Genomic DNA, 23,161 nt, shown 5'->3' with positions numbered 1-23,161 from the left:
AGAAACACGAAAAGGTAAAAAAACTGGGAAAAAAAAAACAACAAAACGAATAATAAAAAAAACAGGAAGAAAAAAAAAAGAATAAGAAGCAAAAAACCAAAAAAAAAGGAACAAAAAACTGGGCAAAGAGGGTTTCGAACTCATGACTGCGGAATAAGGCAAAGAAAGAGGCACAATCATTACCAATGCACTAAAGAACAATTTTGAATTCATTTAACAAAATTATTTATATAAACGAGTCCGGGTCGGGTCAGGGCCACCCCAACGGCCCAACCGCATACCATGCGGTGGCCGCATGGAAGACCATCCCTATTCCCTAATAACGATGGGTCCAAAAGATGTGGTTTTGGGCTTAAACCCTTAATGGGCCAAGCTAAAGGTTACAAAATAGCCGTCACTCACTCCAACGCCTAAACATGGCGACGCTCAAAGAAATCCTAACCCGACGTCCAGTGGCGGCGACGATCCGGCTGACGGTGCCGGCGGGCGCCGCAAAGCCGGCGCCTCCGGTGGGGCCGGCTCTGGGTCAGTACCGGCTGAATCTGATGGCGTTCTGCAAGGATTTCAACGCCCGAACCCAGAAATACAAGGCCGAAACCCCAATGGCGGTGACGATTACGGCGTTCACCGACAACACGTTCGAGTTCACGGTGAAGTCTCCGTCGGTGACGTGGTACCTGAAGAAGGCGGCGGGGATCGAGACCGGGAGCGGGCGGCCGGGGCACGTGAGCGTGTCGACGATAACGGTGAAACACGTGTACGAGATCGCGAAGATCAAGCAGAGCGATCCCTTACTGCCAGTACATGTCGCTCGAGTCCATTTCTAAGTCCATTATTGGGACCGCCAATTCCATGGGGATTAAGGTGCAGAAAGAGCTCGATTAATTTCAGATTTCAGAAATTTAGGGTTCATTTTATTCAAGGAAATTATCACCTGTTGAGATTGAGATTATAAATGAATGAATCGTGCTTGTTGTTTGTCAATTGACGTATCTACATTTATGCGCTAATTTTTTTTCGTATCTTTTAGTAAATCGTATGATGCATCTTTACAGTGATCATATATAAAGCATAGTTATCTGCAAGGTTTCGATTCATTCTCTGCTTTATTTGGCTGGCACTGTGAGGGCTTCTTTATCGCAATCCAAAAATATTTATGTGGCTGTCCTGAATAAATAAGGAAAACATTTTCTTTAGACGTTAATGTTAATAGTCTAGGTTGAAGACAATCGTATATTTATGCTTGTAATTAGGGGACGCCTATGATCCGTGAGCAGATGAAACGCTGGTTTTTTCTGCTTTTGTTGTGTGAGTTATTTTTGTTCGGGGCGTTGTACGACTCCGCGCTCGGTTCTCCGAACTCCCCATGGGGAGTGAATCGGTACGGCGCTGCTTTTCAAGCTGCGGGACGCCGGGTTTTGATGTCCGATGCTACCAAGTGAGTTTGGCTTTTTTTTTTTTTTTTTAAATTTTAATTTTACTACTGTGTTGTTGAATTGATCTCTCCGCTATGTTATAGTTGAATTTACAGTGAATTGGGATTCTGGAACTGGATGCTCTTTTTGCAATCTTAATTTTATTAATAGTTTGTGAGAATTTCACAAATATATATCTTTTGAATTACTCGGGATGGACTGGTGCTGTTAGGAGAACGATATGGTAAATTAGATAACATATATAATCACCTTCTATTTGTTTCTGCCTGCATATATAATTTTTCCCAAGTAATTGTTGTATGAAGACAAGGACATTTCAAAAAGAACTGGTGGTTATTGTGAAATGCTTCTTAATCCTATTTGTTAACTTGAGTGATATTGTAGCTATGTGATCCAATATAATAATGCTATTTCTGTATTAGTGTATGGTGTATGATTTTTATGTAAGACTTGATGTCTGCATATCTTGTTATCTTGTTTTGAAATAAGTTAAGAAATAATGCAAATTTATATATGAAAAAGAGTGGTTTCATTTGTCTAATTGTTTTGAGATGGCTAATCTTCATGGATCACTATGTTGTAGTTAAAGCTACATCTTCCTTTTATAAGAGAAAATTGGATCTTAGGTAATTTTGTTGCATTGTTGCTGATGAAAATACTGATTTGACCCCTGGAAGTTTGGTTGAAGCTTGTTGCCCTTGCATAGGTTAAGAAGTATAATTGATTTGCAGACATCTATGTAATCTTTATAAGGTTTGTTATTGTACTCTTGCCCCTTTATTTGACCGTTTTATCATTGTTCCACAACAGTAACATCAAAAGTTGATCACTTGGCTCTAGTGGATGCTAGTACAGTAGTACTGAAAACCTCGACTTTCATGGAGAAGCTCTGTGCTCAATTTCTGATGTTACTTTGTTGGAGGTTGTGACAAAAGCACGAGGGAAACCAAATGGATACAGAAAGATACTGAAGGTAGTTGGATCATCAAGCTGTCTTAGGTACAATGCATGTTTGCTAACCCAAGTGCAACTGTTACTGTTGTTCTCTGACTTGCTATTCTGTTGCAGAAAAGTAAGTGTTTGTTCCTTGGAATCAATAATGATAGAGAAGAAGTGGGAACTACAGGTAGTCTTCTTACGGTTTATCACCATTGGCGGCTGATAATATATCTATTAATTCTAATACTATGTTATTTGATATTTTTTCTGTGTGCTGCCTGCTGCAATATCTACTAGCACTAGTAACATACTCCCTCCGTCCCCCATAATATGAATAGTTGACCATGGCACGACTTTTAATAAAAAGTTGTTTGGAGTATTGATAGTAGAGAAAGGGTCCCACATTGAGGGTATTATTAAGTAGATTGTGGGTAAATAATGTAAGTTACAAGGGTAAAATTGTGAAAATTATGTGTGGGGTAGTATCTAAAAGTAGAGTGTGCATGAATTTGGGAGACGTACCAAAAAGGAAAGGTATGCATAAATATGGGAGACGGAGGGAGTATCTAATTATGATCTGGAAACACTTTAAGCTACAGTTGAACTGGACATAGGGAGAAAAGTTAAACCGAACAGTTGTTCCAGCTTCAAGAATATGAACTATATTGTCTTCTCACCTCCAAATCCCTGTTTGATGTGGGAAGTGGAATGAGTAACAAATTAAGTGGCAAAACTTCGATTAGTGAGTGAGGCAATTAGAAAACATGCATCCTTTGTGAAGGAGGACTTTGAATGTCGTATTCTAAGTTGTATTTTTCTCTCTCAAAATTTAAAACAAAACAAACACATTTTCCAATTCATTTCTATCTAACACATCACAAATTTGGTTGCTCTTCTTTTAACAAAAAGAGAACTTCTTTTTCATGAAGAAATCAGCTAAACGGAGCTATTGGCACGCATACAAGTCATTGCCACATATATAAGAGAAATGTGTTACCTAACATGTGGCATCTCTAGAAGAAAGTTCAAATAGTCTTGCTGCTTATTAAGAAATCAATTATTGATTTGTTTCCTCTAGACACATTTTTATTGGGGCTAGCCTTCTCGAAATCTACTAAATATGACACATACATCAGTTTCTAGATTCTTCAAATTATAAATTCTCATTCTTTATGGTTAAGCTTGGATGTAGTAGCAATTTTTTCTGAATTAGGCATGTGGGATTCTTTCGTTCATTCTATCTACTATCTTGGCCTTTTTCTTTTTTGCAGTCATAACTCATGACATATTTTACAATCAGCCAGTTCGAAGAAAGCACATGCAATCCAGGTTCATTTGGCAAATGGAAATATGCTTTTTGAAGATTTAAACAATTAGCCTCATAGCAAATTTAGGGTTAGCTAACTTGGTGTGGTTTTGATTCGTGTCTCTGAAACTGTAGCCCCAAGAAGGTGCTGGATTCAATCAAAATGAGTGTGCTTAGAATTGCCCTTGTTCATGTTAATGTGTTCTTCAGAATTGTGGATGTGGAGAGGTATCATCCTTGTTCACCTTTTATTTATTATTATTTAATGTTGTTTTACTCAGTCAATTGTTTTATTTCATCCATTTAATTCAGCTTAGATGAACTGCTTTGTGTTGGACCTTCATCTTCCCCAGTTACCAATACTTTCTACATATTTTGGCATTGAGAGTTCAGCTAGTTTCCACAAACTGGTTCTATCTGATAGGGAGTTGAATCTTTCTGGGTATATTTCTGAACCTCATGGAATCTTCTCTCTGAAGGTATGGTAGCGTTCAGTTAGTTCTTTACTATTTAAAAGAGAACAAAGCTTATTTTGATTGATGGTTGATTTGCAGGCCATCCAGTATGTCTGTATCCATGTCTACGGTTCCCCTTCTAGAGTTGTTTTTCTTTTTCGTCGAAGTAGTAATCTGAAGATGTGAAATGTTTAGTCTTGTATTTCTTAAATTTTCTGTACAGATATCAACTCAAGATTTGTCTACAAGGGACCCATTCATAAGCTAGTGAATCAGTTGGCTGCTAAATTTGATCTGTTGAGTTCCTGGCAGTTTGCCACCAGTTGCCAAAGGGAGAAGCAGAATAAGTACGACAAGTGTCCAGCCTTTATTCTGAATCTACAATGCCCAACATTTTATTATGATATTATTACTTCTGAGCAATCGAGGACCTCAGTTGAATTTAAGGTAGTCTTTCCTGGCGTGGTATGACTTCATTAATTTAATGTTTGATGTGAAGTTTCTCACTGTATCTATAGAGTGAAACCGTTGCATGCTTACAGAAGAACTATGAGGTTAGTGTTGCCGTTTTTGTTATTAACATGAGATAGGGAAGTAAAAAGATTCTATGGCTATTCGTGTTATTATCAGATTGACAAATACGGGTTAGAGCTGTTATTATCAGATTGACAAATGTAGTTTCTATGATTGTTTCTTAGTAATCTGGATACTTCAACTTTGTTCCCGGTCTCAACTCATCTCTAGAAAGGCCTGTTTCAGTAAATCGTAGTGTTCTGTTGTTTCACTAATGTGTGGAATTTTTACTGGTGAAATATATTTGAATTATATGTCACAATCTCATGGTTTATTTTTTGTATTTGCTTTTCTGTAATAGGATTGGGCACCCGTTCTTACTTTCATAGAGGATGGTGTGATGCGTATTTGGCCAAAAATACATCTCATGGTAATTCACGGAACTTATGTTCAAAAGTTGTGTGCTAAAATAATATTTATTCGCCATGGTAGGGAGATTTAATTACTGAACCCGACTAAGTCTTTTCCCACGGTTATCTAGTATCAACTACAACACAGACAAATACTTTTTCTAGTTTCTACTATTGTTGACTGGTGCCTGGAAATTCTCCAAAATTGACAACAAATATCATGGTATGCAATCTCAATCCTATGCATATATCCTTAGTACTGTTGAAACAAGTTTGGGGCTGCTTTATCTAGTAACTTTAGTTAAAGGTGCTGCACCAAAACTCATATATGTTAATTCTTCTGCTGTTCTGGCAGGACATTTTTTTGATGGAATCAGGGTAGTTTCTCCTTTTTTTACTAACATCAGAGATACCTTTCCATAATTACACTGTCCATTTGGATCTGAATATGTATGTCTTGTGAGAAGCTAAATTGGTAGATTCATATAATCCTTTGGTGAAAATGTCAGCTGTTACATAAGGCATGTAAGTAACTAAATAGTTGACCTTTTTGGTGAAGTGTTATGGGGGATCATTGTTCCATAATGATATTAATATGGTCATGGTAAATTATATCAACTTTCCACGAACTTTTGATATTGACTTGAATTCACTACACTGCCTTCTTGTTTTCATATTTGACTTGGGATCTGTTTGGGTATTTTTCATTCATTTAACCACTCATCCACCTTTAAGGAGGTATAAGACATACTTTTCTTGGGCACATTGAATTCTTTCATTTGTTTGAGCAACCTCCTTCTCATGTAAATATCTCTAAGATCCTAAGTATTTGACATGATCATATGAGATATTGATGATAGAGAAGTCTTGAATTCACTTTATATAAAGTATGTTCCTGTTAGAAAGTCTTATTGAAGTTGAAAATAGCTGTTAACCTGTTTTTAACCCCGTCTATCAATGAAACATCTGCATGAGTGAGCAATATCGGTTATTAGAAGCAACGGGTGACTTCTGTACCTTAGCACCCCCCCCCCCCCCCCCTTTCCTTGTTGTTTCTTCCTTTTTGAGTATAGATGGCCAATTTCCTTAAAAATGCTTTCTTAGAAAATCATGAATATGACAGTGATTTTCTAATATTTTCCCATTTGAATTTGAAGATATGCTAGGTTATCATGGAAGTGGAAAAAGAAGGTGCCGTAAACAGACCACCCTAATTCCTCTAGATCTTTGTTCCACGCGCTGGGATAAGCCATACGAAAAGTACGATAGCGCAGAGGCTTCAGAAGAGACCGTATTTGCATTAGGAAAGTCCTGCAGAGAAGTTCTTGACCTTAAAAAGTTTGAGGCAGAGGCAGATTTTCTACCTGAAACTGACTACATAAGTCAAGCATGTGATGGATCTACGGTTGATGAAAAAGGAATTAGGGGAAAAGATATTATAAACCATACGTCTCGTTGGTGTGTTTCCTCACCACTTCATGTGGCAAATACATATGGTCGAAAGAAGGATGACCTATCTTCTGCTTTAGGGAAGATGTTACCTGTATACAACGATAATATAGATAGCAGTTTAATAATGGGTGGGGATTCTATTGATTGTCATTATTTTGGTGATGATAGACAGATTGACGAGGAATACAGCATATCATTTCTTAGAAGTTGCTCCTTTGACAAAAGCTTGATGCAAGAAAGAAGATCACCTTCAAGCGACGCCAGATTCGAATTTGGACGAGATGATTGTTGTGATATCACGGAAGATGATTTGTGGAGGAGATTTTGAGTGCAGTGCAGTCCAACCATTTGAGTGTTCTCCAGTGACTAGGTAATTCCGTCGCTAATCAGGAAACGACGCCGGCATCGTCATAGGGTCGACGACGAGCTTTTCGTCAATTTCGCCGTCGCTAGGTCACCGACAGACATGTTTTCTGTCGATATTTTCAATACCGACCACTTTAACGGCGACCGGTGTTCGGCGTCGGTGCTCCGACAGTATTTGAATTTACCGACAGAAAATTGGCTTTTACCAACGGAAAATTTCATCGGTATCCATCCAATTTCTTGTAGTGTTACTTCCTCCGTTCCAATTTAATATGTCATATTTTTTTTTTATTTGCATGTCCCATTTTAATTGGCCACTTCCTAAAATGGAAAGTCAAGTACATAATATATATTTCCAACTCATTGATTACATCATATGTCATTATGGCACATGCACACATATAACTATCTCTTTTTTTATTTAAAAAAAATATAACTTCATTTTCTCTCTTTTATTTTTTGGACAACTATATATTCACAAAAAGTTAATTTCTCTCATGTTTTATTATAAATCATTTGTTTCTATAACATCTGTGTCCGACACTTATGACCTTAAATTGGGATGTAGAGAGTACTTGTTTTGCATTTTAGTATATTTTAGTTTTTTGCCAATAGTTTTCGTTCTTTTTTATTCTTTTACCTTTATTACCTTATCTTTTATTAATTGGAGTGTAAACTTTGTTATATTATCCTTTTCAAAATAAGTAATTTTTTTATGGGAGGGGGCTAAAACAAGAAAAATCTCTAAAATATAAAATGAGAATCATTTTCCACCCTTAGATCATTAAGATCTACGGTTGATTAATCACCTTTTGGATGAATTCATAACTATGAGTTCGAATCTCATAGATAATGAAAATTTAAATTTTCGCAATTCAGACATTGATACAGAGAATTCATATGTGTTCTATATAAAATTCATACATTTTAAATTTCTCTAAGATTAAATCTCAACCGTTAAATTATGAGTAGATCAATGATGTAAATCTATTCATATATTACACTCTAAAAGATGTTTATAACTAACTCTTCCTTATTTTATGTTACATCTGTCAATGAAAGAACTTCGTAAGAAAAAGTGACACGAATTTTAAGAAAAAAAATTCGAGTGTATTAAAAGTAGAGAAAAGATTGTTGAGTGTATTAGAAGTGATGAGAAGATATTTTAATTATAATCTATCTTAATATTTTTTTTGTGAAAGTCCCAAAAAACAAAAGTAAGAAGTTATTTCATTTTTGGAATTAGTAGTAATACCAAAAATACTCTCTCCGTCCCGTGAAATTTGAATAGTATCTTTTTTGGGTTGTCTCGTGAATCTTAAGTAGGGATGGTAATCGGGTACGATGAGCGCGTATAGTGACTATCCATACCCATACCCGCGAACTAAATGGATAGTGAATTTTAACCACGAAACTATCCATGGATATCAAATGCTACCCAGGCCCGCCACCCGCAGATACCCGCTATCCGTCGGGTATCCGCCAACCCGCTATTCGTCGGATACCCGCCACCTGCTATCCGTCGGATATTCGAAAAACAGAATTTAAATATAAATTTATAATAAATTAAAAAAATCAACACAAATCACATAGTTCAAATCCACACCTTTCATCCATGTTGAAATCCACAAATGACAAAGTTTAAATCAAAATTCATCAACTAAAATATAAAATCCAACAAGTTCTATTTAAATAAGGATTAGCTTTCCGGTGTCAACATCCTACAATTTAGCTTAATTACTAAGGATTAGCTTAAATAAGGAAACAACTCAGTATAATTACTAAGGATTAGCTTAAATAAAATAAAAAAATTGTACTCCCTCCGTCCCGGTAATCTTGTCCCATTTCTTTTGGGCACGGAGATTAAGGAGTGTTGAGTTAGTGTTGTAAATTGTAAGGTCCCACATGCTTAAGAAAATGAAAGTATAGCTTAACCCCCTTCCCAAACATGGCTCTCTCTCTCGGCACTCTCTCCCCCAAACATGAAACATGAATTCTGTAAATTAAAGGCAACAACAAATCATCTACAGATTTCAACAAAAAAATTAACTGGAAGAACAGAAAATGCAGATTTCAACAAGAAATTTCAACAAAATCTTCATCCTCCTCAACAAATTTCAATAATTCCTACTGCCGCCGCTCTTAAAATCTGGGGAGCCGCCGGAACAGTGAACGTAATCAAGCAAAAGAACAACAAGAATAAAAATCAAATCTTTAGCCCAACCCCCTAAACGAACAAACAGAAATTCAGCCACAATCCTCCACAAATCCTCCACAAATCAGTGGGGCTGAGCTGCGGACATCACAATTATCCACAAATCCTCCACAAATTCAGCCACAATTATCCACAATTAGGCGAGCCCTAATTTCTGGGGAAAAAGAAGAAGAAAAAAAACAGAGGAGAGGGGAGACGAGAGGGCGGCGAAGGCGAGATGGATGGAGGTGGGAGGGCGGCGGAGGCCAGAGGGATGGAGATGGGAAGACGGCGAAGGCGAGAGGGCGGAGGCAAGAGGGCGGAGGTGGGATGGCAGCGGAGGCCAGAGGGATGGAGATGGGAAGGCGGCGAAGGCGAGAGGGCGGAGGTGGGATGGCGGCGGAGGCCAGTGGGAAGGCGGTGGAGGCGGCGAGAGGCGAGAGGGCGGAGGCCAGAGGGATGGAGATGGGAGGGCGGCGGAGACGAGAGGAGGGAGGTGGGAGGGCAGCGAAAGTCAGTGAGAAGGCGGCGAGAGGCGAGAAGGTGGAAGTGGGAGAGCGGCAGAGGCCAGTGGAAAGGGGGCGAGAGGGCGGAGGTGGGAGGGCGGCGGAGGCCAGTGGGAAGACGGCGGAGGTGGCGAGAGGCGAGAGGGCGAAGGTGGGAGGGCGGCGAGAGGACAGAGGGATGGAGGTGGAAGGGCGTCGGAGGGCAGAGAAGATGGGGAGGTAAGAGAGTGTGGAGAGAGAGAGAGAGAGATAAATTAGGGTTTAGGGGGGATTAATTAAGATAGTGTTTAATTAGAATTTAATTAGTTCCTAAAATTTTCCTAAAAAGGAAATGGGACAAGATTATTGGGACAACCCAAAAAGGAAAGTGGGGCAAGATTATTGGGACGGAGGGAGTATTAGTCTCCCAAGTTCCAATAATCCACCGTAGATGATTCATCAAATAATCAATTAGAACAATTTATATACATGTAACTATGATGCACAGATTCCTCAAAAATTAACATGTACGGCGAATCGAATTCTTTTAGGGTGCGATTCTCATCGGATTTGCACCCGATTCGCCACGTGGCGTATCTTTTAAAACAATTTATAAAAATAAACCATTTTTGCAAATTCCATAGGCGAAATTCACGTATCTCGTGCACGAAATGCCTACACAAGGTTATTTTGATAGTTTTATTTTCAGTTATGACTTATATATTGTACTAATAATATTTGAATCGTTATATTGTTGCTTAATTAACTTATATAATTGAAAATGCTTAACTTTTGGGTAAAATAAAATGTAAATTACATATAATTAATTTAAGAAAATTTAAATTGTATATATTTTATAAACATTATATATCATAAAATTTTAATAATTAGATGTATCCTTGCCGAGTCGCACCCTATAATTTTTAAAAATTCGTATCCCCGTACTTGTATCGTATCGCCCCCGTATCCGCACCTCCGTACCTATACAACATATCAATTAGTGTTTGGGCCTTTTTTTAAATATGATATGATGACCCATATCTAATATGTATATCTAAAAGCCCATATTTTAAAGATATTTTGTGGATATTTCACAGGTAAGTGACGGGTATTTTCACGGATATTTTTTCGTGGTTAAATGGGTTTCGCGGGTATGGATAGTAAGTATCCAAACCCATACCTATGAATTAAATGGATAGTAAATTGTAACCACAAAACTATCCATGAATATTAAATACCTCTTAAACTCACCCTATTAGAATCAGGTTTTCGCGGATATCCGTTACCCACGGATAAATTGTCATCCCTAATCTTAAGCACTTTCTTTAAACAGTAATACCTAAATACTCTCTCCGTCCCATGAAATTTGAACATTATTCATTTTCGAGTTGTTTCGTGAATTTTGAGCACTTTTTCTTTAGATGATATTTTTTTTTCTTTTATTTACTATTTCATCTACAATACTTAACACATAAAATATCAGAAACTCTTTGTCTTGAAAAAAAAATGATCAACCTTTGTGGGGGCGGATGGGGTAATTAAATGGGGCCGGAGCACCAACAGTGTCGGATCTAGAAATAATAGTACTCCCTCCGTCCACGAAATGAGTACCCATTTGTGGACGGCACGGGTTTTAAGAAATGTATGGAGTGTAGTGTGAATAGTTTAAGGGTCCCACTTTTTGAGTGTATTAATTAAAGAGATGTGTGAGGTACACTTGCCAAAAAGGGAAATGGGTACTCATTTCATGGACGGACGAAAAAGGAAATATGGGTACTCATTTCGTGGACGGAGGGAGTATTAAAATAAAAAGAAAAGAATCTGGAAAATTTCGTTCTTATCCATTGAATCCAAAGTCTTTGTCGAATGTGTGCATAAGTATCTCCACTTACACCAATCCTTCACACTTGACATCGAAAATGAAGAAAGCTTCCAAAACCAGCGGCAGCGGCAAGCCCAACGCCCCTCAGCTGCGCAAGGACCGCAAGTCAGGCTCGGGTCTGCTCGGCTCCCCTAAGAAAGGCGGCCATGGCGGCAAGTTCACGTGGGCCGGCGACGGCTACTCCACGGTCGAGCTGGGCCGCTCCGACATCCACGCCGTCGACGCCAAAGATCCAAACTTCGAAGAGCCCGATGAGATCGTCGCCAACTGATTTCGCTTCTAATTTTCTGATTTTAGTGTGTAAATATAAGGTTGCGTTTGTCTCCGGCGACTGCTCATCGTCTCTCTGGGTTTAAATAAAAGCTTATTTTTTATGCTTCTGATTTCCGCTTTCTGTTTTGTATGTGGATTAAATTAACGATGATCGAACTCAAATGAGGCTTCTATTTGCTTTCTAAAATACGAGTAATAATTGCTAGTTTTTTTTTTTTTTTGAGATAAGTTGGATCATAGGTTCCAAGTCCAACCTCAATCCAACTTTACTGTATTTTTGGCCTCTTTTGTTTCAGAATACTTGAAGCATGCTTTTCCAATGTTCCATTTTCTCAAATACACACTTGAATAATGACTTTTCTTCTGAAATAAACAACTCCGATCAAGTAAAATAAAAATAAAAATAAACTGAATATTAAGATACTTAAATTTGATTCATTTAGAAAAATTGTTGAAGCTCGTAAATTGGGTAGAATCTGACAAATAAAGCTCGAAGCCTTGTTCAATAATAAACAAATCAAGTTTCGTCACCATTAGCCGTCCTCTATTTAGATTACTATTAATTGAATATTTGAATCAAACACTTAAATTTTTAGCCTTTTTTTAGGGAAATGTAAAAAAAGCAAGTAATAGTACATTTCTAGCCTTAAATTCCAAGTTAAAATAAATGCACTCTCAATTATATTTGCTACTGTTCCTAAATAAAATTATTTTTTGTACGGGTCTGATTTTGTATGAAAGCCAAAATTTTACAGATAATAATTATGGGCACAGATTTAGCAAAATCAACTAGTCTAGGTGCTTGAAGTCGTTTCACTTTCACCTTACATTTAAACCAGCCCATATCCGAGTGCAATAATTTAAAGTGTTAATAGGGAAAAATGCCCCCTTCTTATAAAAACTTGTAAAATTGCCCACTTTTGTTTATGAAAGTGGGCAATTTTACAAGTTTTTATAAGGATGTGGGCATTTTACATCCTTTTACTTAATACTGGGTGCTCTATTTTACATAATTTCTTCTGTTAAATGTAATCCTACTCTGTATAGACAAAATAAAAAGAAAAAGTCTCAGGGCACGGGATGGTTTGATCCAACCAGCTCATGATAATTTAACTCCAAATTGTACTCGTCAAACAGTTCACCCCATTAATGGAATAAATCAAGTAAAACTAGTTTAAATAATTGAAATAATTAAGAACTATCCATCTAAATAAATAAGGAATTGACCTTACTATTTTTATCTATCAAGAGTAATCCTTGAAGTAAACACTTCCTTAATAGTGTTTATTTTACGTTACAAGTGCAGAATTACAATGTATACTTTGAGTCTTTGACAAATAAAAATGAAAATACAGTGACCCTAAACATCATAACTATTCTATGCATGGCAGCCATCTAAATTTAATTAGTTATACATCAATAACTTAACTATTTACATCAGAATTGGTTCCAAGCTATATGTTGCAACAAAACAGCAAAACTTTCATGTCAGGTCACCTTTGAGGCATAATGAGGCCTGTGTAATGACTCTAGACACTCTCCAAATCTCATGTTGCGCAGAATGCCACGACTCTGTAGTATTTAGGCTCTTCGCCTTCTCAATTGCGTCGCTTATCCCAGGAAACGACGTGGAACCATAGTCATTGTGCTTTGCTGGGGCGTATATCTGAAATAATCAGAGGAAAAACCTAATGCGATAAGTTTATGACAGAAACGAATTAGCATGCTTTAAGACTAAAACCTACCAAATGCTTATACCACGGTCTTCCTTTGAGACCCTCTGGATCTGTGAATGCTCGTTCGGCCATCATGAGCCGGTCATTCAACTCACTTACTTCCTGGCCATCTTTCCGCATTGCTGTCCAACTTCCAGCTTCTAGCGCCTGCTGGATTGTGCATCCATCAAAATGTGCAGATGAAAGGTCATGCATTCGTTCACGTGGGAGAGGAACTATACCTTTATCTCATCATTGATATGAATAGCTGCTTTCTTGAATTCATTGATGGAGTTGATCATGGGAACAAGGGTAAGGCCTCTATGCAACACTTGACCTTCCAATTGTTTCACACTTTTCTGTTTTTACATGGATTTGGTGTATTAGGCTGCCGTATAAAGAAAGAGAGAAAGTTGCAGAGTTCAAGGATGTACCTGAAGCTCGTGAGCATAAGAGAGGTAGTTGAAAGGTAATATCACGTCGTCTGCTAGCCTAAGTGCCACTAAACCCCAAATACTTGCAACTGATTGCACATAACATTCAGACAACATTAGCTTGAAAAATCGGATTTTGATAAAAAAAAAAAAAATGTCTGGTGAAGAATTGCTACAAGGGAGTAGGGATCCACAACAGACCTGCTGCATGCCTTCGAAACATTGGATCCCCAAATTTGCTCATCCAAACGAAGTCATCGTACATCGAGTGGTAGACTGGATAACCTGCAAGAAGTAAGTGTATTCATGAAGAACTTAAACAAACTGGCTGCAATGACGTGAGATGTTCAAGATAATAATACTTCGTATGTTTTTAAGTGTGAAGACCTTCTGAGTTTTCTCCCAGTAAGAATCAAATTTAGATAAAATTGACTTCTTCTTTGATATCAGTTATAGTTTCAAAACGTAAATGAGAACAAAGTCATAAGGTTTAAATCCTACGAAGCAAAATGTTTCTACTATATAGCAACTTTAAAATAATTGGAATGTCAAACAATGAGGCAAGATTGTACGAATGAATTGCTAAGATGTTTAGTAATTTACTTCCTCCAAAGGCAATATCTGCTGAAGGAACACCAATATGTTGCACAAATGCTGAATAATCCGACCCTGCAGCCTCCCAGTCTACCAATCTTCACAGATAACAATTAGTGGAACATCTTATGCACCACCTACTTAAACTTATAATGAATTGAACATCAAATAGACATGCACAAATCCAGTTCAACTGGAAAAGGAAACTTCGTTGTAGGTGCCCGGACTGACCTCAGCACTGTTTGTCAAGCTAATCCAGGAATCATATATGGTTTGTGATGAGTTGTCCGGGTCCAGAACCTTAAAAAAGAAACAAAATTTAGAAGAAGAATTAATTATTCGCGCATACTAGAGTAGAGAAGAAGCACACACCAATGTGCCATGAAAGATTTTCCATCCAACTTTTCAAGTTATTCTTAATTTTGATTACTACTATCATCTTCCACACCAAATGTTGGTCACCAAATTTTGATTACTCTGATTTTACCTGCTTAGCAGATTGTACAAGCAGTTCATCGAGCTGTGGAGTTGCAGAGGTGTCAAATCCAGCTCCGGCAACTGCAACATCGACATTCAAGTAAGCCACAGCTCTTGATTCCAACATTTGTCTGTTTTCCTCAACCCATTCTACTGATCCTATCTGAAAATAGAAGAGCAATTCAACATTAATCAAGCTGTGAGGTCAGGTTTGCTATGCACTCACAAATGCGAGCTTTCAGAGTTAGGAACGGGCAACAATAGACGAGTAGAGGTTGAGAGAGACCAGGCCATACTCCTCAGCATCCCAGTTGCAGAATATAATGGTTCGTCTAGGCTTCCACCCCTTTTTCTGAAGCTTCCACATTCTTTGAGCAACCTACATTCCACAGAGATATAACCGATTCTGAGAAATGAAGCCAAGATTGAAAAGATCTTGCAAGAAATTGTGTATGCACTACCTCAAGCAAACATGCCGTGCCACTGTTGGGATCCGCAGCTCCAAATGTCCATGCATCTCGATGATTACCAAGAATCACAAACCTAGCAATGGTTTCCAACTCACTCATCAATAGGTATCCTCAAAATGAAACCACCATTTGCTTTATTAAAAGTTCCTTTTTAGATAAAGAAACACCAGCAAACACCCAACCCAGATTTCTATTCATTCTTGAAAGAAAACAAAACTGCATCATTTGATGAACTTCATTGTCCATCTCTATAAAAGAAATTGTAAAGAACCACACACACACACACACATCTAATGAATCAAAGCACATCATCATCTGAGAAATCCAAAATATGATGGACTCAAAATGAAAAGATAAACAGAGAATACCTATCAGGTTCCACTCCTCCCTGGATGATCCCAATTACATTCTCAATTTTGGTTATGACTTGTTTTCCCTGCATTCCTCCAGTGTTAATATTCACCAATCACCATCACACAAGAAGAAGATGATCACCGGAATTACTGACCTGATAACTCAAATTCACAACTCCCGGGCCCGGGCCCACTCTATAAACACCAGCGCCTTTCCCCTCCCTGCCAATCCTCATCCGCCACCTGTCCCCCAATCGACCTAATGATCGCCTCGCCGTCGGCCCACGAAATCGGCAGCGAAGGAATCAGCGGCACCTCGCCGGATTCCTCCACCTCCTCCTCCGATATCCTCTCACACTCCTCCGTGCTCGGCCATCCCGGCGTCGTCGGATCGCCGGCTCCGGTATAAACCGATCCCACCTGCACGCCGCTCGGCGGCATCCACTTGTCGTCGGGAAACCACTTCTCGCCGCCGTAGTCCTTCCTATCCGTGTAAATCAAGGCGCCAACAGCGCCGGCTGCCTGCGCGTTCAGTACTATGTCGCCTCTGTAAATCTCCCCGTACCTCGCCAGCACGACGGCTCCGGACACGTTCACCCCCATCCCCGCCAGCGTCGCGTAGTCCTCGACGCGGCCGTAGTTCACGTACACGGCGGGGCCGGCGGCGGATCCCGACTTGGCGTACCCGTGGAACGTGGGTTCCACCTCGCCGGCCACGTCGGCGTAGGGATCTCCGTCGTATATCTCCTGGCGGAGAGTGAAGTGGAGCGGCGGCTGCGGCGGCGGGAGGGTTAGGGTTAAGGAGCGCGAGACCGGGTAAGTCAATGCTGTGTAGTAGGGCGCTATGTGGGAGGGAACGCCGTAGGAGGTGAGGGTGGAGAGGACGTAGGCGGCGGCCTCCGCGTTGGCTTCGGAGCCGGCGATGTGGGGGCGGCGCGTGAGCATATAGAGGTGGTGGGAGATGGATTCATTGTTGGAGAAGGATTCGGATATGAAGAGAGAGTGGTAGAAGGAATTTTGCGGGAGTGTTAGAAATAGGAAATAAATTGAAGTGGCTACGCTGATGAAGCCTACTGCTTTCAACATTTTGCTCTGTTTAGAGGTCAAGTGGAGTTGAAGATTTTCATTAATGGCTGCATATTTAGTTCATCTTCTTCACCATTGTAAAAGGATGGAGTGATGAGGTTTTTGTCGCTCTATGATTCAGCATGATTGGTGCGTCCACTTCAGGAATCCATAAAATGATATTTTAAGATATCGAAAATTTAAGCAGAGAGTGATTGATTGAGCATTTTCAGGAAATTTGGAGTTCTTGGTAACAGTTAATGTTTGTTTAAGAATTTAGGGAGGAAGATTTTATTGTAACTGACAAGTTAGGTTTCAAAATGGTCAAAGTATTTATGTATGTATTGATATGTTAGTCCATATACCTGACGGTAATGGCTAGTCATAATATGTTAAAAAAAAAATTTAAAAATAGTAGTATTTAATTAGTTTTATTTTTATACATATTGTAGCTATTTTTTATTTTTTTACTTCTTTATAATTTTTTAAACCAAAAAATAAAAATAAAAATTACAATGTGTACTAAATAATAAAACTAGCAACATTGTATTTTTTATTTTAAACAAAATATTTGAGTTTAAAGCTATTAGCCACCATATTATGACCAAATAACATCACTCATTTTGGAATGGTTCAGAAAGTTAGGTTAATTGTGATGCAGATTGGATTATATAACATACTTTTTTTCAAAATCAAAGAAATCGACTTCTGCGTCCGAGTTTGAATCAAGGATACAAACTATGCCATTTGTGGTATCGGTCAAAAAGGCAAAGCATATTGGGTAGAGTGATAAAGCGGATCAACGCGGTGATATCTGAGTCGTTCACGCTTCGTTAGGTGAAAAGTCATTGGGAACATGTCATATTCGAAGTGAAACTTTGAGAGGCTATATAGGTTAAAGCTCATACCAAGTAGCCAAGCAGCCATAGCAGCAATATGATGAGGGGAGAAGACGCAAACCTTGTTCACAACCAGAAACAAGGGCATTGCATTCAAATGGTGAAATGCTTGGAAGATTCTACACCAAACTAAAAGTTCAAATTATTACTCCCTTCGTCCGCTAAGATTATGTAGAATTGCTTGAGCACAAAATTTAATAAAATTGGTGATGATTTTGATGTAGTGGAGAAAGGGTCCCACCACTTTATGAGATGCGTGGTTGAGATTGAATTTGGAGTGAGTTTCTTGTAAATAAAAAATGTTAGTAAAGATAAAATATTAAAGATGATGGTGAGATCATTGCCTTAAAAGGAAAGTGACATAATTTTGGCAGGACGCCCGATATAGTAATTTTTACATAATCTTGGCTAACGGAAGGGAGTATATCTTTAGAGCGAAATTCATGCATCAAATAGGACAAAGATGTCGGAGAGTATCGAATCCACGACATTGGCGTCGAGCGAAGAAATTTCATCTACTTTGCCAATAGGTAACAAGGCGACTAAGTCAACAGTGAGGGCGGTGGCCAAGGGAAAAGAAACACAAGCCTCGATGCCCTCCTCGAAGGCATTGAACTTTGTGGGCGAGACGCATGCCAATCACACTACAGTGGTTGAGACCAACATGGAGAAGCTTCGACTCAAGCGTGAGGCTATGGACAATAAAATTCCTTTTATGGATACGTTGAGAATGACATCGGCCGGGGTAGATCGAAATACCTGCACAAAGGGTCGCTGAAATCATCGCACGAAGAGGACCCGAAGATGTGTGATTTTCTTATTTAAATTTATGTAATTTTTTTATTTAAATTAAATTAAAAAATGAAAACACTTAAAACTAATTTATATGAGTTAGCATGATGAGTCAAATCAATATTGCAGTTAGCTTATAAGTGGGCTCGGAGCATGGTTGAACTAACTAAAGGCTCAATATTGATTGATGCTACGAGAACACGTATAACTATTAAATTTTAAAAATATGCGGTTGAACTATTGGGCCGTCTGAGATGAATCTTGAGGTTAGTTTCTTTAGGTCTAGAATTGGATGATGGACTTCTAAATTTTGTCTTTTTTATTTTTTCATAACAGGGCTTCAATATATTGTTGATTTTTTAAGAAAAAGATCAAGTGGGCTGAATATGTCATAACACTTTGTTTGTACACTTGTTTTCGGTTGGGTTTCGTCTGGTGTTGTTATTATGATTATAAACGTTGTAATCATGTACATTGGATATAAAACTCACATACGATGACTATAGCATTACCAGTGGGGCCGGTATACAAAAATGAAAACGTACTAGAGAACGCCGGCCGACTAACTAGACACGTGCAACATCCATTCATCAATTATTAAAGTTTTCTTTTTCTAGTGGATGTATATATTTTAGAGAATGGAGTAATCCACCACCAAATTTACCCCAGAGAAGGTCAATGCGGATATATTTTGCCTTACCTTTATCTCATTCTTCTTAAATTGCTTTTTATCACTATTCTTCGGCCTTCTCTCTTTCTCCTCCCTACACACACACTCAAATTTTAGTCCGTTGTCCTAAAAGTGGCCAAGAATGGATTCCTAAAATTATATTGATGGTTTGTATGTTTGCTAAAAAACACCAAATTCCAGTCACACCTATTGTACTGGAATTATAACAAGTGAAATGGAATAGAGAGGCAATAATAAGTTAGATAGAGACAGTCACGGGCAAGAAGCAGCAAAGAGGGCGATACATTTTAGACACCAAAAAAATCCTAAAAACCTCAAAAAAGTGCATTCATCGACAACAGAAAGCAACTTGTGGCTCAGATCATTTGCCTGTGAGACACAAACAAATTCCACATAAATGTCAGTGGAATCACCCGTGATCTCCCATCACATTCCATTTCCCATGTAAAGACGAAAACCCAAACCACATTACTTTTTTCTAATTATATTATTACAATAACACTCTATATAATATGCAATTCCAACAACTCCATACAATCAAAACAAAATCCTCTTCTCATCTTGGTTCCAGCCATGCCCGCTCGTTTGCTGCATCTGGCGATGTTTTTGCTGGTGTTGATCCCCGGCGCGCATTCGCACAGCAAGGGCGTGAGGCGATCGAAGCCGTCGCCGCCGCTGTGGGTGAATATGAGTCAGGTGGAGTATTCGGAGCAGCAATTCATGAAGTGGGTCAAGTTTGTGGGGAGCCTGAAGCATTCGGTGTTCAAGACAGCGAAGAACAAGGTGTTCCCTTCCTACATTCTGACGGTGGACAAGAATCCGGCGCTCGGAGATTTCACCACCATTCAAGACGCCATCGACTCTCTCCCTGCCGTCAACCTCATCCGAGTGCTCATCAATGTTCATGCAGGCGTCTACTCGTCAGTACTGCTATCTCCTTTTCATTATTATTAATTTGTATATACATGTATAAAGTGATGGGATGATAATTGAATACTAGTAAAATTTATAGGGAGAAGGTGACAATAGGTCAAATGAAATCGTTCATAACGATAGAGGGCGCGGGAGCCGACAAAACAATAGTTGAATGGGGCGACACGGCCCAAACAGCTGGCCCCAACGGCCGACCCCTCGGCACATACGGCTCTGCTACTTTCGCAGTCAATTCCCCTTATTTTATAGCCAAGAACATCACTTTCAAGGTATATATGTCCCCTCAGCTCCATCGCCTAGCTAGCTCTCTTATTAATTAACTTGTATTATATGATATGTTGGGCATGCAGAACACGACGCCGGTGCCGGCGCCGGGAGCGGTGGGGAAGCAGGCGGTGGCGTTCCGGATATCGGCGGACACGGCGGCGTTGGTGGGGTGCAGGTTCTTAGGGGCGCAGGACACGCTGTACGACCACGTGGGCAGGCATTACTACAAGGACTGCTACATCGAGGGATCCGTCGACTTCATCTTCGGCAACGGACTGTCGTTGTTCGAGGTTCATTTCATTTCATTCTTGGTAGTTGATTTGTATGATAGTAATTTGAATTTGTAAAGAGGGGGTGTTGATGAACAGAACTGCGACGTGCACGCGATAGCTCCGGTGACGGGGGCGGTGACGGCGCAGGGGAGAAGCAGCATATTGGACGACACGGGGTTCTCGTTCGTCAACTGCAGAGTGACGGGGTCGGGCGCCCTCTACCTGGGCAGAGCGTGGGGCCCTTTCTCCACCGTCGTCTTTGCCAACACTTACATGGACAACATCATCATCCCTAAAGGCTGGTACAATTGGGGCGATCCTGCTAGAGAAATGTACGTTCCTCCTCCTCTTTTTTTTCCTCGGACATTTTTGACAAATAAAATCACAAACTACTTCAAATTTGTAATTTTAACGTAATTATTTAAGTTTAGCGAGTTAAATCACCACTTTTTAAATTTTGTAATTTTGTTCCCCTAACTTTTTTCGATCGTCGGATTATTGAGTTGAAGTTTACATTTATTAGTTCTCCACGTATTATTCATGTTACGACGTTGTTTGCAATAAAATGGTTGAATATTGAAAATTAGGGGTGCAACTGCAGGATATGATTCCTTTATAATTTGAAAAAAAATAATTAATTGAATTTTGTACAAAACAACATCATATATGCTTCACAAAAATGACGCCGTCTTTACTGATTCACGTAAGTTCCAATTTAATACATTGGCGATCGAAAAATAATGAGGGATGGAATTGCAAAAATTGAAAAAGTGATGATTTAATTCGTCACACTTCAAAAGTCACGTTAAAATTGTAATTTCAAAATAGTTTGTAATTTTATTTGCGAAAATCCATTTTCTTTGGCTTCTAATTTTTTTTATCACTCCCGATACTTCATTTATCTTACTTTTCACATTTTCATCTTTTCTTCTTAAAATTCGTGTCTCTCATTTCTAAGAAGTTATTTAGGAAATAGGGAAGTATAACTAAATTTATATGGTCACAACTCACAAGCATGATACCTTAAATAAAAGTTATGGGCATGACATGTACAAAATGCAATAGCACATATATGCATTATGAAGTCGATATAGGGATAGATAGCATTAAAGTGTGAGAGCGTGGGACGGTGCCCCACCCCTTTACTGAATCCTCCACACTCTAAAATCACACACACACAAATTGTGAGCTGATATGGCTGCAACATATCCACCTTAATCTGTCCCAACAGAAACCACTATCTTATCTATACTCGTATATATGCATACCTTCTTTAATTACTTTATATATTTTTTTCTTTATACAAAAATTGTCGTTTTTTAGTAGTTGTGATCACATCATCTTGACCACTCATTTTGTCTCTACATATATGGATGGAATGGTATTTGCCTTTGTCGTATACTAGTAGGTGCATTTCACTTTTAAGGCATTGTACGTATTAATCCTACCTAATCTCTAAATTATTGGATTTTCTTGTTTTTTTCTTTTCATAATTAATCACCAAGGCCTAAGTATTTGAATCGATTTTAGAGTGATCGCATTTGTTGATTAGAATCAAAATATATAATTGACTGATTGACTTGGCTGTATGTGATGATTTCACATGCTAGCTAAGTGACGCACAATGATTCAAGCTCCTCTCTCCTCCACTTTTTCCCATCTTCTCATTTGAGCTTTCAAACAAAATGAAATGAGTAGGAAAGGATAAAATATAAGTTATTGAAGGTTACTTTTAGTTACTACTATTTCTTAATGTAGATGCACCTTTTAAATTAACAAGTTATATTTATATACTGTTGGTAATGGAAAAGAAGGGGTGATGGATGCAGGACTGTGTTTTATGGGCAATACAAGTGCACAGGGCCAGGGGCTAATTTTGCAGGAAGAGTTTCATGGTCAAGAGAACTTACTGATGCAGAAGCTCGACCTTTTATTTCTCTCACTTTCATTGATGGATCTGAGTGGATCAATATGTAAATCATTGCCTTTACATATATAATTATATTCTCACTTACATTTTTTTTTTGAATAAAAGTTCAAAATAAAAAGGAAAAATTTAATATTGGTAGCATAGGTTACACACCACCATGCCGATTGCGGGTATAATATTGGACAATCTTGAACCCTTAAAATTACCACATGTTATTATCTGTATATACAATATTTTTTTTTGGTCGATAAAAGAGAATTTATTAGAAAAAGCGAAAACGGGGTACCAGAGGTACCAAATTACAAAGAGTCCAGGACAAGCCCCTTAGAGCACCACAAAGAGAAAGGAATGTTAATGTCCACAATGTGAAAAATAGAATTCCAACTCCACATCCTTCTTTTAATCTCCTGTGTAACTTTTTGAACATCCCACACCTTTCCTTGGAACCTGCTCTCATTCCTACATCTCCACAGAATCCAGACCGTACCAATCCACAATCCTTTCAAGAATTTCCGCCATCTCTTATCTTTGCTTGCATGAATGAAAGAAAGAAAGTGT

At 38.6% G+C, this 23,161-nt stretch overlaps 3 protein-coding genes and 1 pseudogene across 3 annotated transcripts; 3 read left to right on the top strand and 1 right to left on the bottom strand.

Moving 5' to 3' along the window:
* The first annotated feature begins 381 nt into the window (after positions 1–381).
* LOC130985910 (uncharacterized) lies at positions 382–984 on the top strand. The gene is given in 2 exon segments (XM_057909091.1): positions 382–788; positions 790–984. Coding segments are annotated over 2 exon segments (468 nt in total). The 5' UTR covers positions 382–416; the 3' UTR covers positions 886–984.
* Positions 985–1,629: 645 nt separating this feature from the next.
* LOC131008707 (DNA mismatch repair protein MLH3-like) lies at positions 1,630–7,247 on the top strand (annotated as a pseudogene).
* Positions 7,248–12,918: 5,671 nt separating this feature from the next.
* Positions 12,919–17,114, bottom strand: LOC130985903 (probable glutamate carboxypeptidase LAMP1). Its single transcript, XM_057909080.1, is given in 14 exon segments — positions 12,919–13,377; positions 13,457–13,594; positions 13,669–13,785; positions 13,861–13,949; positions 14,062–14,145; positions 14,464–14,533; positions 14,535–14,552; positions 14,686–14,754; positions 14,942–15,094; positions 15,218–15,310; positions 15,393–15,474; positions 15,770–15,837; positions 15,910–15,981; positions 15,983–17,114. Coding segments are annotated over 14 exon segments (2,094 nt in total). The 5' UTR covers positions 16,841–17,114; the 3' UTR covers positions 12,919–13,194.
* A 2,362-nt stretch (positions 17,115–19,476) lies between these two features.
* LOC130985895 (probable pectinesterase 53) lies at positions 19,477–22,687 on the top strand. The gene is made up of 5 exons (XM_057909068.1): positions 19,477–20,121; positions 20,214–20,403; positions 20,485–20,691; positions 20,770–21,005; positions 22,503–22,687. The coding sequence occupies exons 1-5, from the start codon at positions 19,775–19,777 to the stop codon at positions 22,648–22,650; spliced, it is 1,128 nt and encodes a 375-aa protein (XP_057765051.1). The 5' UTR covers positions 19,477–19,774; the 3' UTR covers positions 22,651–22,687.
* The last annotated feature ends 474 nt before the right edge of the window (positions 22,688–23,161 follow it).

This window comes from Salvia miltiorrhiza, chromosome 1 (genome assembly GCF_028751815.1).
Source record: "Salvia miltiorrhiza cultivar Shanhuang (shh) chromosome 1, IMPLAD_Smil_shh, whole genome shotgun sequence".
Classification (NCBI taxonomy): domain Eukaryota; kingdom Viridiplantae; phylum Streptophyta; class Magnoliopsida; order Lamiales; family Lamiaceae; genus Salvia; species Salvia miltiorrhiza.
The sequence above is the reverse complement of the archived record's forward strand: the minus strand, read 5'-3'. Positions and strand labels throughout refer to the sequence as shown.

Bases quoted from the DNA above. Each gene is read 5' to 3' on its own strand.
- LOC130985895 (XM_057909068.1), top strand. From the start codon at position 19,775: ATGCCCGCTCGTTTGCTGCATCTGGCGATGTTTTTGCTGGTGTTGATC. The intron at 20,122-20,213 runs GTCAGTACTGCT...TAAAATTTATAG, and splicing joins GTTCATGCAGGCGTCTACTC to GGAGAAGGTGACAATAGGTC. The intron at 20,692-20,769 runs GTTCATTTCATT...GTTGATGAACAG, and splicing joins ACGGACTGTCGTTGTTCGAG to AACTGCGACGTGCACGCGAT.